Source organism: Marmota monax, unplaced genomic scaffold (assembly GCF_021218885.2).
Source record: "Marmota monax isolate L192 unplaced genomic scaffold, Marmota_monax_Labrador192_F-V1.1 WCK01_AAM20220418_F8-fsc00165, whole genome shotgun sequence".
NCBI classification, from domain to species: domain Eukaryota; kingdom Metazoa; phylum Chordata; class Mammalia; order Rodentia; family Sciuridae; genus Marmota; species Marmota monax.
The window spans coordinates 3553209-3568726 of record NW_026693851.1 but is presented as its reverse complement, the minus strand read 5'-3'; the positions used below and the strand labels follow the sequence as shown (position 1 = coordinate 3568726).

The 15518-nt window shown below is 37.1% G+C and overlaps 1 protein-coding gene across 4 annotated transcripts in view; it reads right to left on the bottom strand.

Annotated features, from left to right (window-relative positions):
• Abcb4 (ATP binding cassette subfamily B member 4) overlaps positions 1-15518 on the bottom strand; it is a 77732-nt gene that overhangs the window by 36364 nt on the left and 25850 nt on the right. For all 4 annotated transcript variants that reach the window (XM_046462459.2, XM_046462460.2, XM_046462461.2 and 1 more), the window contains 5 exons: positions 12330-12491; positions 7541-7717; positions 4465-4611; positions 2508-2612; positions 931-1008 (listed from right to left, as the gene is read on the bottom strand). In XM_046462459.2, coding sequence (XP_046318415.1) covers positions 931-1008; positions 2508-2612; positions 4465-4611; positions 7541-7717; positions 12330-12491 — 669 coding nt within the window. The remainder of the gene's footprint in view (positions 1-930; positions 1009-2507; positions 2613-4464; positions 4612-7540; positions 7718-12329; positions 12492-15518) is intronic.

The window sequence follows — 15518 nt, the reverse complement described above, 5'->3', positions numbered from 1 at the left end:
GTCCTCTGTCATAAAGAGTGGTAGTGTCATGTGGGAAATGCCCATCTTATAAATTCCAGGCAGTAGAAATTAAGCCCTGGTTTCTCACCATATTTTTGTTTTGTTTAAGAGTGTGTCTTAGATTTGATTTCAATTATAAGCTACTCACCCACAGCATCTTTTACCTTCATATGAAAGAATTTTCTCTACCTAACAAGAGTTTAAAAGATGCTGAAGAAAAAGATTTATCAACTCAGACTTGCTCAAAATGTAATACCTGCTATGTGTGCTTGTGTGAACAAGAAAATCAATTCCGGTCAATAGGACTGGAGACAGTCCTCTCTTAGGTCCTCTCTATCCAAATACAGAATTCATGTTTGCACATTTCCCCACACATCCTGCACTAAAATGCAAACTCACCAAAAAAGTAGAGAGTGAATTTTAGTGTATCAGCACTCTATCTGGTACATGATAAGTGATGTTTGAATTAATTAACAAGTGAATTAATGTCAAGCCAGAAACAAAACTTACTACCAACTGTGAAACTATCAACTGTGAAAACCTACAGTTAGTATGATCAGTTGTGGTACATGAACATGCAAGTTACCAACTACCTTTTCCTTTGTCCTTTGTATAAAGGCATCCTACAGTCTCCAATGACTGACCAGTGCTGGGTGTAGGGTCCACAGAAGAGATACAGGTCTTGAAATGATAATGTCCTCATGGATAGAGATAATTAATTTTAAAAATCTACTGAAATTAAGACTACTCCCATGAAGACCCTGAATATCTGGATATTGAGGGATTGGGACAATTTGCAGGATCCTGATCAATCCTTGCATGGATGCAGTGGAGGAAATATGCACATCAGTGTGCCAATAAGAACTTGAAGAGGCCTAAAATGAAAGAACTCTGAAAACCCAGAAGGCACTCGCCAGTACACACACTCACCTGTCTTAGCATTGCTTTAAAAGCCATGGACCGCAGCCTTGTGGTGAGGATCTCTCCAGCTTTCCCAAATGTGAAGCCCTGGGTGAGAAGAAAACGCTCTGTCCCTTTTGACTGTCACTAGCATTCTTACATGAATGCATATATTCATAATGACTTTTGTATTATTTATACATTAACTGATACATTCAAATAATAAAAGCCTAGGACCAAATATTAATTCAAAGTCCCAACTTAAAATGCATGCTCTGGTGAATAATTAGTATGCATTAGAATCATATGACTGAAAACCATAAAACTGTAGTTTTGGCTCTAAACCATTCTAAATAGGCTTATTTTTCAAAAACTTTCAAGATTAACATCTCAGTGACAAAGTTACCATATATAACTTTCAGTGTGTTCTTAATCCTTTCAATACAAGAGTTGAAAATGAAAGTAATGGAATTCTATATAGGAATACATTTTGACTCATGTGGTGCAGAGGGAGGATGTCCTTAATATTAAACTCCCAATGAGTTCTCTGATTCCCTGTGACAGCTCCACCAGCTTTCAGATTGGGGCACGATAAGATTGCTCTTCCCAAGCCTCCTTGTCAGGCACTTTCCCTCTTCCTAAACACCACGTATGGACTGCAGAGTAGCCCAGGTGTCTATCGCTGGGCTTGTTTCTGGGACATGTGGGATGGGTGGGCCTCCAGCTGTGCTGTGAGTGGGAAGGTAGGCATGTGGACGACACTCTTACACATCAGAACTCTTTACTAAGCAAGGAATCAGAGTGTGGGATGAGGCTGACCCATGTGCTCCTTATCTATTTCCTCCTCTCCTGCTTTTTACTGGCAGATTGCTATGCTTCAGCCCACTGTTCTGCAGTCCTTGAAACTCCACTCCCTGATGTGCCAGGGCTTGGGGTTGAATGAGGTCACAGAGATGCTACCAGCAAAGCAATGATTTCTAAATAAAAAGCTTGGCTCACTATCACCACTGGTTCAACAATGATAAGACAGAAGCACAAGGGGCGCAACCAGGAAACATTATTTTACTGATTCAATGGATTGTATTTGAAAGGCCAATGGGACGCCCACTGGGTTAATTGAGACAAAAGAGATTTGGTAAAAGTGTAATTAGGTAGAAATGAACAAATGCAGCAGGTGTGACTAGTTCTTTTTGGCCAAATGTGCAGTATGTGAATGCAATGTGTGTGTTCTTTCTAATAGTTCATCCACTAAGTAGGACAAATTAAAGTTACTTGATATCCTACAAAGAGTAACAACAGAAAAGGCTGCTGTACTGCCTCCTCCCCTCCCCCAGTTTGCAACTAGTTGCATTTAAGTGGTTCTTAGGTTCTGTAATGAGCTCTAGTCTGATTCCTTGATAATGAAGAGTTTGCTGAAGGCAAATGTGTAGCAAGTTCAGCGCACAGAGAAGTCAGGGTTCCTCCTGGTAAGGAGTCTTCCCTCTAAACCAGGCTTGTGCCAGTTGTTTTGCAATTTATTTCAGTCTAAGGATTTGGAGGCTCCATCAGGTCATAATTTTTCTATTGAATTTCAGACTTGATGAAAAGGGCAAATTATGGGTACTTACCTGAAGGAAAAAAGTAAAAAATGAAATAATTCCCAGACCTAAGAAAAGCAATGAGAACATGTTGCACTTCTGCTGCTTTATTGCATCATCCCCTGGTCCAAAAATCTATAAAAGAACATTAAAAATAACCATTTGGATGACTTGATGGACACTTGCTTATTACTCCCCTAAATAATGGTTTGAATGTCACATTTTTCAAAGTAGGTTTTGAATATGAATGTGGGAGTTTTCTAATTGTGATAAAATAGACATAAAATTAACCAATTTTTTTTTTTTTTTTGGTACCATGGATTGAACCCAGGGGTGCTCAACCACTGAGCTACATCTGCAACACTTTCTAAAATTTTTTTTTTTGAGACAGAGTCTTGCTAAGTTGCTGAGGCTGGCTTTGAATCTGTGATTCTCCTGTCTCAGCTGTCCAAGCGGCTGGGATTACAGGCATGCATCACTGTGCCCAGCATTTCATCCATTTTTAAGTGTACAATTCAGAGGCATTACAACATTCACGTGGTGCAGCCTTCCCAACCCTCCATCTCCAGAATTTTTCATCATCACATTAAACAGTGCCCCCCGCCCCATTCTCTTTTCTCAAAGCCCCTGGAAACCACCTTTTACTCCTTAGCTCTGTGAATTTGAGCACAGAGGATTAACATGGGCTGTGTACTGTGAGTGCTTCCACATTTTAGTGTTTGTCCCTCTTCCTCTGTACTCAATGCTCCCTCTGCTTGTCTCCTCCCTGCCTCCAAGCCCAGGCTCAGGGCCAGACCCAGCCCCGGCTCCAACCCTCCATGTCACTCCCTGGGGCCTCCTCTGACCATCCCATCTGAAAGAGCACCCTTTCTGTGCTCCTCTGTCGTCCTGTTCTCCTTTTAAAACACATGTAATCCATTGACACATTAGGTATATTGTGTGTATTTGCTTCGTATCTGCCACCTTGGTTTATTTTGTGTAGCACTATATATCTCCAGTGCCTAGAGAAGCACCTGCCATGTTGGAGATTCTCAAAAATGCAAATATAGTGGCTCTTAAATTGCAAGAGAGCCAGGGACTTCTTTGTTTTGAAATTTAATAGGATCTGGAGAGTGCTTTCTAATTTCTTGATTTTTTGGTTTATGGTCTTAATTGTAGACCCAATGTCCAATGTCACAAGACTAACAAACTCTTAACATGATGGAGGATGATTCATCCTTAACCAACATGTCTCTCTGATGATGGTTAGAGTTTGACTAATGTAGTTATACAGCATCAATCCTGTATTTGACACAGACAAGATATTTTGATAATTTCCTATAAGTATCACCCTGTGAATGCAATGATTGGATAGTGAGGTTTTGCTTTTAGTTTGGACTTCCCATGTCTTAGAAGGATTGCTAAAATAGTGATTTGGTAGCTATTATTTTATGAGTACTTACCACCCGACAGATACTCTTAAGTGCTTTCTACCTAGTTCCTTATATAATCTCTTTTAACCTTCAGCCATCCCATGAGGTAGGTTTATCTTATAGATGAAGAAATTCAGGGAAAGCATCTCACTAGAGTTTGCCCACATGTTCAATGGCAGGGCCAGACTACCACCAGAGCCTGGACTCATTAAACACTGTGACTTGAATGTTTCTTCTCCTCCAGTCCCTCCCAACTCCCTGTGAGATCTGTGCCAGCAACTCTCCACAAGCCAATGAGGATCATTGACACCAGTTTCACCCAAATGAAGAGAGCTAATTAGAATGCCTCTGCATTGATTTTGTACTTTATAAGTTCATTTATATCATGATTTAGAACAGTTCAAAGGCTACTTTTCTCTTTCTTTTAGAGCCTACCTCAAAAAGGAGTTAAGAATTTTGTCTTAGTTTAATTTAGGGCTTCTTGACTCCAGAATGGAGCCAGTTGGGTGAGGTTGGGATGAGGAGCAGCTGATAAACTGACTCAATTAAAGCTGTTGTGATGCTTTCAAACTTACTGCTATCATCTCTGAAAATATGATGGAAAATGCTGGCTGAAGTGCTCCATTGGCAATGGCACAGACTGTTCCCACCACAAAGTAGGGCCATTCTGTTTTATTCAGTTTCAGGACCTTCAGAAAAGACACGGGTGGCACATTTTCATCCTAGAATATATAAATATCAGGACAAACTTGTGATAACACAGCCGTTACTGGACTTTGGAGACATAGAAAAAGCATGAACATTGTCCTCAAGGATCTTGCAAACTAAGTGTAGAAAATAATCAGCAGAAATAATAGAGAGTAAGATGGTATGTTACAAAATATTAACAAAGCCCACTGAGGACACAGCACCAGCTGAGCATGAATCATTCACCCGACAGGCAATCTTTACAGTATGACTAGTTTTCTTTCCTCCTCTCAACAGATTGACAGGTAGCAGGATCTGGGCACAACATGCCCTGGAATCCAAGACTAGCTCCGAACTTATACAACTCTGGGTCCAGGTGACTGTCATGACTGGGCCACATGAGTGGAACTGCAGTTTTTTCATAATGATTATGCAGTCCTGCTTCAGAGTCAAAGGAAACAATACACATGAGTACATGGGTCAATGTCCTTATAAATGTAGGGCCTTGCACATGCTAGGCAAGTGTTACATCTTCAGACCTTTGTGAGACAAGGTCTTGCTAAGTTGCCTAGGCTGGCCTCAAACTTGTGATCCTCCTGCCTTACTCTCCCAAGTACCTGGGATTACAGGTATGCATTATCACTCCCAGATCAGGACACCATTATTCATTAACCAAAGAACATGGGCTTGGTCTTCTCACTACAGAACCCTGCCTAGTACATGCTTCCCAACTCAAAAACAAACAAAAACAACAAAAAATTAATTTTGCCCCTTTTCTTTTATCACTGTTTCCTGGGCAGATACCTCCTATTTCATAGCTTAGTTTATGGTGTAATTTTTTTGTTCATTTTGTTCACATAGCTCCTTTTCTATTTTTTTTTTTAAACTAAGGATTGAACCCAAGGGCACTTAACCACTGAGCCACAACCCCAGCCCCTTTTAAATTTTATTTTGAGACAGGGTCTTGCTAAGTTGCTTAGGGCCTTGAAAAGTTTCTGAGGTTGGCTTTGAATTTGCCAGCCCCCTGCCTCCCTCATCCTCCTGAGCCCCTGGGATCACAGGCATGTACCACCGCACCTGGCTAGTATGTGAATATTTAAAAAGTGGGGACTATGTCTTTATATTCTTAGAAACTAATCCAATTCCTGGCACATATCATAGCAAATGCTTAACTAAATGTCTGGTCCAGCATGAAGGATTTAGGTCTCATAAACAATATTCTGACTGCAGAAGCAGTTTAACATTAAACTAGAGATATAGGTAGATTAAATCCTATGGCCTTAAGGTCATTTAGTAGGTTTTATTTATGTCTACGAAACAGAGAATATAGAATAGATTCCACTCAACTCCTTTCTTTCAAATTACCCATTTTATCTATTTTTGTATCGTAGGGATTTTTTTCCCTTCCTAGTTAAAATCACCTTTAAGTCCTGCTCTCCAGTATGATAAATGAGTCTCTTCCTCAGATTGCTGCTCTTCTTCAATGCACACAAACAGGCCTTCCCAGGTCCCTCTAGTCAGACTTCATCTCTCCCTTTCCTTTGGCATATTATTTATCCTTCTATGATGGTATTTAGGACAATCTTGTTGAACGTGGCTTTTTTTTTTCCTCCTCTCTCCTCTGTGCATTTCTTCAAGAGATGTGCTCCTCTAAAATACTGGCCTTTATAAATATTTAGCAAAATGCCTCTTTCAATAAATAAGGAAATGAAAAGTAGATAATTCCATAGCCCAAAGGGGGGAATTGCTTATCCTCCTTATGATAAAGAAGCTCCACAATAATACAACCATCATTCATTCTTCTTTCTGTAAACATACCAAACATAAGACCTCTGAGTGGCTCCTGTAATTTCTTCAGTATGTAACATGTGGGCAGAGAGATAGGAATGCAATGAACTCTCGGTAGGATTAGTCTTCATGCTAACACAACAGTAAAAATAAACTCAGCCTTTATCAACAAATAGCATCAAACTATACCAGAAATATACTTGAGTTAAGGAAATATCTTTTCTGAGGATGTATCTCCTCCCTATTATAAACTTATTTCACTTAATAATATCCTAAGTCTTCAAGTAGGGAGTGTTGCAGAATATATAATTTTGCTATTTCTGGATTTAAATAAGAGTATTCTCAGCTAATTCAAAGTGTCAATGCATATGGCAAAGAGATTCAGTTTTCCACATTCCCTTGTAGCTGGGAATGGCCAGGTGCTTAATTGATGACAAATGACTTCTAAGTGAAAGTACTTTTGGAAAATCTCTTTGTTTCTTCCTGCTATCTGGAATGTGGAGATGATGACTAAGAGCTTCAGAAGCCATCATAGATTATGAAGTGTCCTGAGGATGGAGGCTATGTGTCAGGGTAGTGAAGATAAATATGAAAGGAGCCTAAGTCCCCAGTAAACGTGGAAAAAGCTTTTGGACCTTGCTTTTCACCTGTAACAAATGGAATCATACCTAACAGATGATGCCAATACCAGGACTTCTTACTTTAGACTCGTCTTATTATCTCTGGGTCTCAAAGATGAATGAGATCTTTAATTTTAATATTAAGCCTCTCAGCACAAAGACTACATTTTCTTTCTTTTTTTTAATATTTATTTTTCGGTTTTAGGTGGACACAATATCTTTACTTTACATTTATGTGGTGCTGAGGATCGAACCCAATGCCTTGTGCATGCTAGGCGAGCGCTCTACCGCTGAGCCACAACCCCAGCCCCAAAGACTACATTTTCTGATCTATTTTTTCCATTAGAAACCCATTTCTGATTGGAATTTCATTCACTGGTTAAATACATTTAAAATGTGAAATTTCCTTTTTCTTTTCTTTCTTTTTTTTTATTTTTTGTTTAAGAGTATGGCTCATTGTAGGAATTATCTGTGCTTGAAAAATATTTGCAAGGTTAAGAAGTTTAACAGCAAAATTATAAAGTAATAGACTTAATTTAAGTGAAAAACAACTTACAAGTTCATTGGTTTCTGCATCAAGGCCATTCTGATGCTTTTGTGAATTCTTGATGCTTTTGTTAGTAGAATTCCTAAATATGCGAGTTTTCCAGCCATTTGGAGCCATACCAGTGTTAGCCTTTTCTTCATTTAGTTCAACTACGAATTCTTCTGACTGGATATGATTTCCGAATGTCTGAAAGAAAAACAAAATACTAACTAAATCATGTGTTTGTGTATAAAAATGGATGTAACCTTCAAATTCAGAACCATAAAGCAATTATAAATATTACACATGTCAAGAGTTTTAGATTCCACACCAGCTTCTCAATCAAGGTTCATTGGGAAACTATAAAGAAGTGTTGCAAACAAATAAAAAGTTAAAATAATAATAATTTTTAAAGTGTTGCAATACTCAGAGAAGGTTAAAAATGAAACATTAAACTCAATATAAATAATGTGAACATTAGAGTATATGAATATTTTCTAAAAATTTAAAGATACATTTTTCGTAATCCAGCAGGTGTTCAGAAATTTCCTCAATATGAAAGAATCCAGAAAACATGTCATAATCACCATAAAAGGGAAGAATAATAAATAGAAGCATTACCAGGACTCATTATAAAAGCTCCAAAAAAGGAAAATTAAATTAAAGGGCCAGGTCACTATTCACGGGAGACAATTAAAACTGCTGTCCTCACCTGGCTGAGTGCAATCATCTTCCTTCCCCCTTTGCAGTCCTGTTCTGACTCATACCTCACCCCAGGTGAACTGATGGGCAGGCTCAGCCTCATTGACAGCTTTCAGATCAATTCTTAAGGACTTCTAGTTCACAGCCTGGTGAAGGAACAGCCAACCTGGCTGGAGTTGGACTTTAGGTCTTGTTCCCTATTTGTTTCTTTCATGTCCAAGTACACATCTTAATAGTTTGTCCAGGACTTTAGTCTTCATACAAGTACCTTGTTCTTGCTCCTCCCCTTTAGTTCTGCTTCAAATCCAATGCTTGGCTAGCCCCTTACTGCACCTGAAGTAGCGTGTCTATCATCACCTCTTATCCTCGCTTTCCAGCTGTGTTTTTGACTCTTGACAGAATATTATGCATGTGATTATATATTGCCTTGAACTAAAAAGGAGTATATCTGCTTGGTGAACTTCCTTACTCACTCATTGCTGAAATGTTGTTTTTTTTTTTTACAGTCTCCCAGCCAAAACCCAACCTGGGCTAAAGCATTAATCTTATAACTGGTCTACTGCAATCTCACTTCCATCTACTCTCATGCTGCTATCATATTCATTTTCCTAAAGGACAACTAAGAAAATCAATCACACCCTCCCACTACCTGCTCAAATCAGAGCCTCCAAAATCTAGCTCATGGCAAGTCAAATTGGACCACCTCTCTTGAATGCCTCCCCTTCTCTTTCCCTCCTTTTGTAAAATTATCCAGGCTATCAAGATGAGAGAGAGATCCAGCTGGGCACGGTGGAGTATGCCTGTAATCACAGCAGCTCAGGAGACCAAGGCAGGAGGATTGAAAGTTTTAGCCCAACCTCAGCAACTAAGAGAGGCCCTAAGCAATTTAATAAGACTCTGTCTCAAATAAGAAATGAAAAGGGCTGGGGATGTAGCTCAGTGGTTAAGCACTTCTGGGTTCAATCTCTAGTATCAAAAAAAAAAAAAAAAAAAAAGAGAGAGGCAGTCCATCTCAATGGACAATTCTTTAAATAATTCCATTCAGATCTTAGCCTCCTTCTATGATCAAATTACCATCACCTGTCTCACAATATTTTTCTTGTGCCTATCTAAGGCACACGGTTTAGTTGGTGTTGGATGTTTCAGTTAAGAGGTCTTTTAAGCTCCAAAGTCAGGACGGTCACTTTTCACCAGGTAATACAAAGCATATGTTTAAAACTTGTAGCCCTCATTTCTTCTTCTTTTTGTTTTTTTTCTGTATATTTTGTTTTATTGGCTCATTATAGTTTTCCATAAAGTGGGATTCATTTTTACACATTCATGCATGCACACAATTTAGCAATGTAACTTGGCCACTATCATTTCATAGGATTTCCCCTTTCTATCCCCCGCCCACCTACAACAGTGCTTTCCACTAAGGGGTAAGAGTTCTATCGACAAGTCCTGGGCTTCCCACAGTCTCTCAAATGCTGTCCAGTCTTTGAGTAGAGAATGATTGGTTTTGAGGACATTCTATGTAAGCATTTGTCTGGGAAGGACTTTAATAACCCTCATTTCTTATATTCAAACATATTTCAAATGGCTCAAAAATTTAATTGTAAAAAGTAGAACAAATAGGGGCTGGGAATGTGGTTCAGCAGTAGAGAGCTCACCTAGCATGCACAAGGCATTGGGTTCTATCCTCAGCACTACATAAAAATAAAGGCATTGTGTTGTGTCCATCTACACCTAAAAAATAAATATTTTTAAAAAGTAGAACAATTAGTGCTGAAAGGAAATATAGGTGAACATTCTTTCTAAGAAAACCTGAAATTCTGAAGCATGAAGAAAAAAATAGATAATTTGATTTTATACAATTTTAAAGCTTGTTTACTGCAGCCAAACAAATAACAAAGGAAAACTGGAAATATATATATATATATATAGCCTATGAACATGTGAAAAGATGCTCAATTTATGAATAGAAGAAGAAATCGGGAGGTAGTGTCTAGCTCTTTTAAGCTAACAAGATGAGAAATAAATTCTAAATAACTGTCAGTAACTATTTGTAGGGTTTAGATTATGGCGATTTTCAAATTTCTAAGAGATATAGGTTTGAATATTTCAAAATGCTTAGACTTTAAAAAGTAAGAATATATCAGAAAAAGATTAAGATATATTTAAAGAAACAATAATCTACCTAATGGAGAAGCATAGATAGTTTTTCTTAGAAGCAAAACAAAGACAAACTAAAGAGCCAACAATCTACCTAATGGAGAAGCACAGATAGTTTTTCTTAGAAGCAAAACCAAGACAAACTTGAATTAAAACTAGGCTGGTCTTAGTAGTCTGCAGGAAAGGAAGCAGCATTATCTTGAGCATCCAGTGAACCCTCAGGTTCACCATGGTTCTTTCCACCATTTCTCCAACAAGTAGTTGGGAGGGCAAAAACCAATTCAGAAAGGGAAAACATCCCAAGGACCTAAGAATCAGAATTCCAGAGCTGGTAAAAGTATCTGAGGTCATCTTAGTGAAAGCTTCTACTCACTTAACAAGGGAGGATACCAAAACCCATTTGGCTAAGTGACTTGCCCAAAGTGATTGACTAGTTGGTGAAAGGCCTTTTCTGTGCTACCAGGTCACCATTCAGTCTGAAAATGTACAACTTTTCCTAGGAAAGAAAATCCAAAGAACATGATATAGAAAGATCAGAGCTGTCTGGCAGTCTCCCAGCCTGTCTTTATGGGATGGAAGGTCATTCTTACAGGAAACACAGCAGGAGGACAGCCAAAGGAGAAAGTGTTACTTGAGAATCCAACATGTTATCATATGCAAAATCATTGAGCCGTGGTAACCACTAATGAAATTAAAACTAAAGTAGATTTAAGGTAACATTTTATATATTTTTTAACTAGTGAAGTGGGAAGGAGATTTTATGGTGCCTAAGTCATGTAGAACCAACTGATTGGTAAAGAAACTATGCCTGATCCTGTTCCGCTGGTGAACATTGTCTAGCAAATGCAAGCCCAATTATAAAACTTTCTATCAAATGAAATGATAGTTTCATTTCATATATTCACTTTGGGGAATTTTCAAATTTTAATTATTAATCATGTATCTATTTAGCATCAGGTCCTTTAAAAAAACAGCTTTATTGAGACATAATTAATATATCATAAATTTACCCTTATAAACACTTCAATATATTCAGGTGATTATTTCATTATTTTTTCTTTTTAATATATTGATATACATGTATTATATGTTTAATATATTAATATATGTATTATATGTGTAATATATTAACATTTGTTTTAGTTGAAAAGTAATTGTACCTATTTATGCTGTACAGTGTGATATTTCAATATATGTAAACAATGTGTTATGATCAGATAAGGGTAACTGGCATATCTATCACTTCAAACATTTATCATTTCTTGGGGTTATAAACATTCAAAATCCTTTATTTTAAGTTATTTAAAAATATACAGTCAATGTTTATTGACCATTGTTACCCCACTATGTAATAGAACATTAGAAGTTACTCTTTTATGTAGCTGCACCTATTAACCTTTTTCTTTCTATCCCTCCCCACCACTTCCCAGCCTTTAGTACCATTTCTCTCTTCTCTACTTCTCTAACATCAACTTTTTTTTTTTTTTAGCTTCCACATATAAGTGAAAACAAGTAGTACTTGTCTTTTTGTGCAAGATACTTATTTTTTAAATTTACAACAACTTCTCATGGCAGGTTTGGTTTTCTAACTGTGAAACTGAAGCTCAGCAGAGGTAAGCTACTTGTCAGGCAAATTTTTACTTAACTTGTTTTGAGGCGTATTTGTACTCACAGTGGCAATATTTATAATAGAGAAGTACTAGAAACAAAACAAATATCCAACTTTAGACTACTTTCACACATTTCTTATTATGATTGAGTAATTAAAATTATAGTATTTGAATGTTAACAGAAAAAAAATACATATTTGAAATGTTAACAGAAAAAAACCAGAAATATATGTGTATATACTAATTACGATTACGTCAAGGCAAATTTGCATAATTTTACACATATATGAATCACAGTCATAGAATAACATTTTTAGGTTATTTATTGTGCAAAACTCTTGGGCAGCAGTTACCTGCATGTTCACAAGTTTGAAGTACACCCCTTCCTTCTTCATCAGGTCTCTGTGGCTTCCTTGCTCCACAATGACTCCATCCTCAAACCCAGCGATGACATCTGCATTTCGGATTGTCGACAGTCGGTGTGCTATCACAATGGTGGTCCGGCCTTCTCTGGCCTAAAGGGAAACAGAACAAAATTGTGACACATCAGGTTAAGAATTGTGAATTAAAAACACATTTGAGCCCTTGGATGGGTGCTGTTTGTGACTGATTTTCGAGTAATTGTATAATTACGTGTGGGGCGCTGGATTCTATCCTCAGCACCACATAAAAATAAAAAATAAAGGTATTGTGTCCAACTACGACTAACACAAATACTTCAGTGCTCCATGTGATCAGGGTGCAGGCATGATTCTTCCATGAAAGATTAAAGTCAGACTCGAGTTCTGGACCAGACAGGCGGCCAGCCCTTTCAGTATGACTATGGATTGCTCTGGAAGCCTACCACAGAGTCAATGCTCCTCAAGAAAAACAAGCAAAGTTCGACCCTTCTCAAGTGTTTTTCACACTTGTCTGGCAAGCCCTTGCTCTGAGATACATGGTGTGCTAGAAATGGTAGAAACATTTGGGGGGAGTCATCGCCAAGATAACTGCAATTTTGATGAACTTCAAGACCATAGTTTAGGTGAAAAGGTACTTTGGCAGCAGGAGAGTTCAGATTATAGTTCAAAAGACCTTCTGAATCCCAATCTCTGAAGTAGGACCAGTAACTTTATTCTTTAATAAGCACTCCACATAATTTTTTTAATGTATATATTTTTAGTTGTAGATGGACATAATACTGTTATTTATTTATTTATGTATTTATATGTGGTGCTGAGAATCAAACTCAGTGCTTCACAAGTGCTAGAAAAGCGCTCTACCACTGAGCTACAACCCCAGCCCCCATCACATGATTTTTAATATGCTAACAGCTACAAATCACTGCTGGAAGTAGTTCAGTGATCTCAAGTTAGTTTGGCAGATTTAATCAGGACTTATACCCAAGATAATAATCAAATTATTGGGGCTGGTGTTGTGGCTCAGTGGTAGAGCACTCATCTACCATGCACACGATCCTCAGTACCACGTAAAAATAACAAATAAAGGTATTGTGTCCAACTACAACTAACACAAAATATTTTTTTAAATAATCAAATTATTAGTGTAATATAATAGCTACTTTTTCTGATACTTATTAGCCCTATTAGGCCAACAGCTCCTTAGCACCATTGTGTTACAATAGATCATTTGGATGGTTATCAGAGTATAGTTTAATTCATCTAGTTAGTTGAAATATAAATTTAAAAAATTAGAGGACAGATTCATAATAACTCAAAAGGCAGGCACAACCCAAATGTTCATCATGTTAACCACTGAAGAATGGTTACAAAATGTGGTATGTTCACACAACTGGAATATTATTGGATCATAAAAATAAATAAAGTTTAATGGATGTTATAACATTGATGAACCTAGAAAACACCATGTTAAATGAAAGAAGTCAGTTATAAAAGACCACACATTGTGTATTTCTATTTATATGAAATGTGTAGAATAGGCAAATCCATAGAAGCAGAAGTAGATTCTTGGTTTGCCAAAGGTTGGGGTGAGGGTGGAATGGGGAATGAACAGTTTCTCTTTGGGGTTGTGAAAATGTAATGGAATAAGACAGTGGCAATGATTGCACAACCTTATAAACACACTAAAAGGCATGGAACTGTACATTTAAAAAGGGCAAATTGTATATCATTTACATTTAAAAAAAGCAGCCATGCAAATTCTGAAAAAAAAGTTAATGACGAGGGAAAACCTCTACAAGATAGTAAAAAAAAAAAAAAGCAACACAATTGAAACAGTACAATCAAGGAGAAGACAGCACACGAATGAATAATTAATTAACAGAGCAAAATAGTTCAGAAATAGATAACAAAACACTTGAGAACTTAATGTATGACCCAAGTACTCTGGCACACATGCCTGTAATCCTAGCAACTTGTGAGGCTGAGACAGGAGGATCACAAATTCTAGGCCAGGCTCAGCAATTTAGTGAGACCCCATGTCAAAATAAAAAATAAAAAAAGGCTAGAGATGTACCTCAGGGTTCAATACCCCATACCACATTCACATACAAAAAGAATTTGGTATATGATATAGTATTGTCTCTCTGGAGGGAAGAGGTGAATTATACAATAAATATTTTTAAGATAATTGTGTAGCTTGTGTAGCCACTTAAAATAAATAAGATGGCATTTCTATTTTAGCCCTTACACTAAAATAAATTCAGATGAATCAATTGTGTTTAAGTAAATACAAATGAGTAAAACCATGAGAGACAGACAAACAGACACTAACATCTCTCTTGTAAACACTTAAGATTATTTGATTTTTAGCATACAAGCTCCAAACAGTATTCACAAATATTACGATATGGAAATTTCATGACTTGGTCCACATAATAACACACATAAGAAATAACTTAATCAATCTAATTATATTAATGATGTTAATAGTGATGAATAAACTGCTAACAATCATTTCATTATTTTTATAATGGCTATATTACCATTATAATATTAGGTTAACACCATGTCAAAAGATAAATACATCTGTGTACTGTGGCATATGCCTGGAATCTCAGCTACTCAATTGGCTGAGGCAGAAGGATCGAAATTTCAAGGCCAGGCTAGACAACTTAGCAAGACTCTGTCTCAAAATAAAAAATAAAAAGGACTAGGGGTGTGGCTTAGTGATAGAGTGCCCCTGGGTTCAATTCCTCAGACTTCAGAGGACTTGAGATTGCAGATATACACTACCACACCTGGCTTGAAATTTTAAATAAACTTCAGAAATACAAAGAAAGGAGCAATATGTTATTGTTAGAACTCATGTCATAGAAAAATGATTGGGTAGTTCTATTTTTCTACTAATTTCTTTGTATATTTTAACACAACTACTTTTAATCAAAGCGTAGTCCGTGTGCAAGAATAAAACAAAACTAAATGGTTCATAGCATAGACCTGGATCAAGATTCATGCACCATGGTAAAAGCAAGTCAGGACCATTCACCTTTCTCTGCAGAAAATTTAGTCCCACAGAAAAGAAAAATCAGTAAATCCTCATGAGACAGCTTGATTTGTCCTTCTGTGTATGTTTCCCATTAC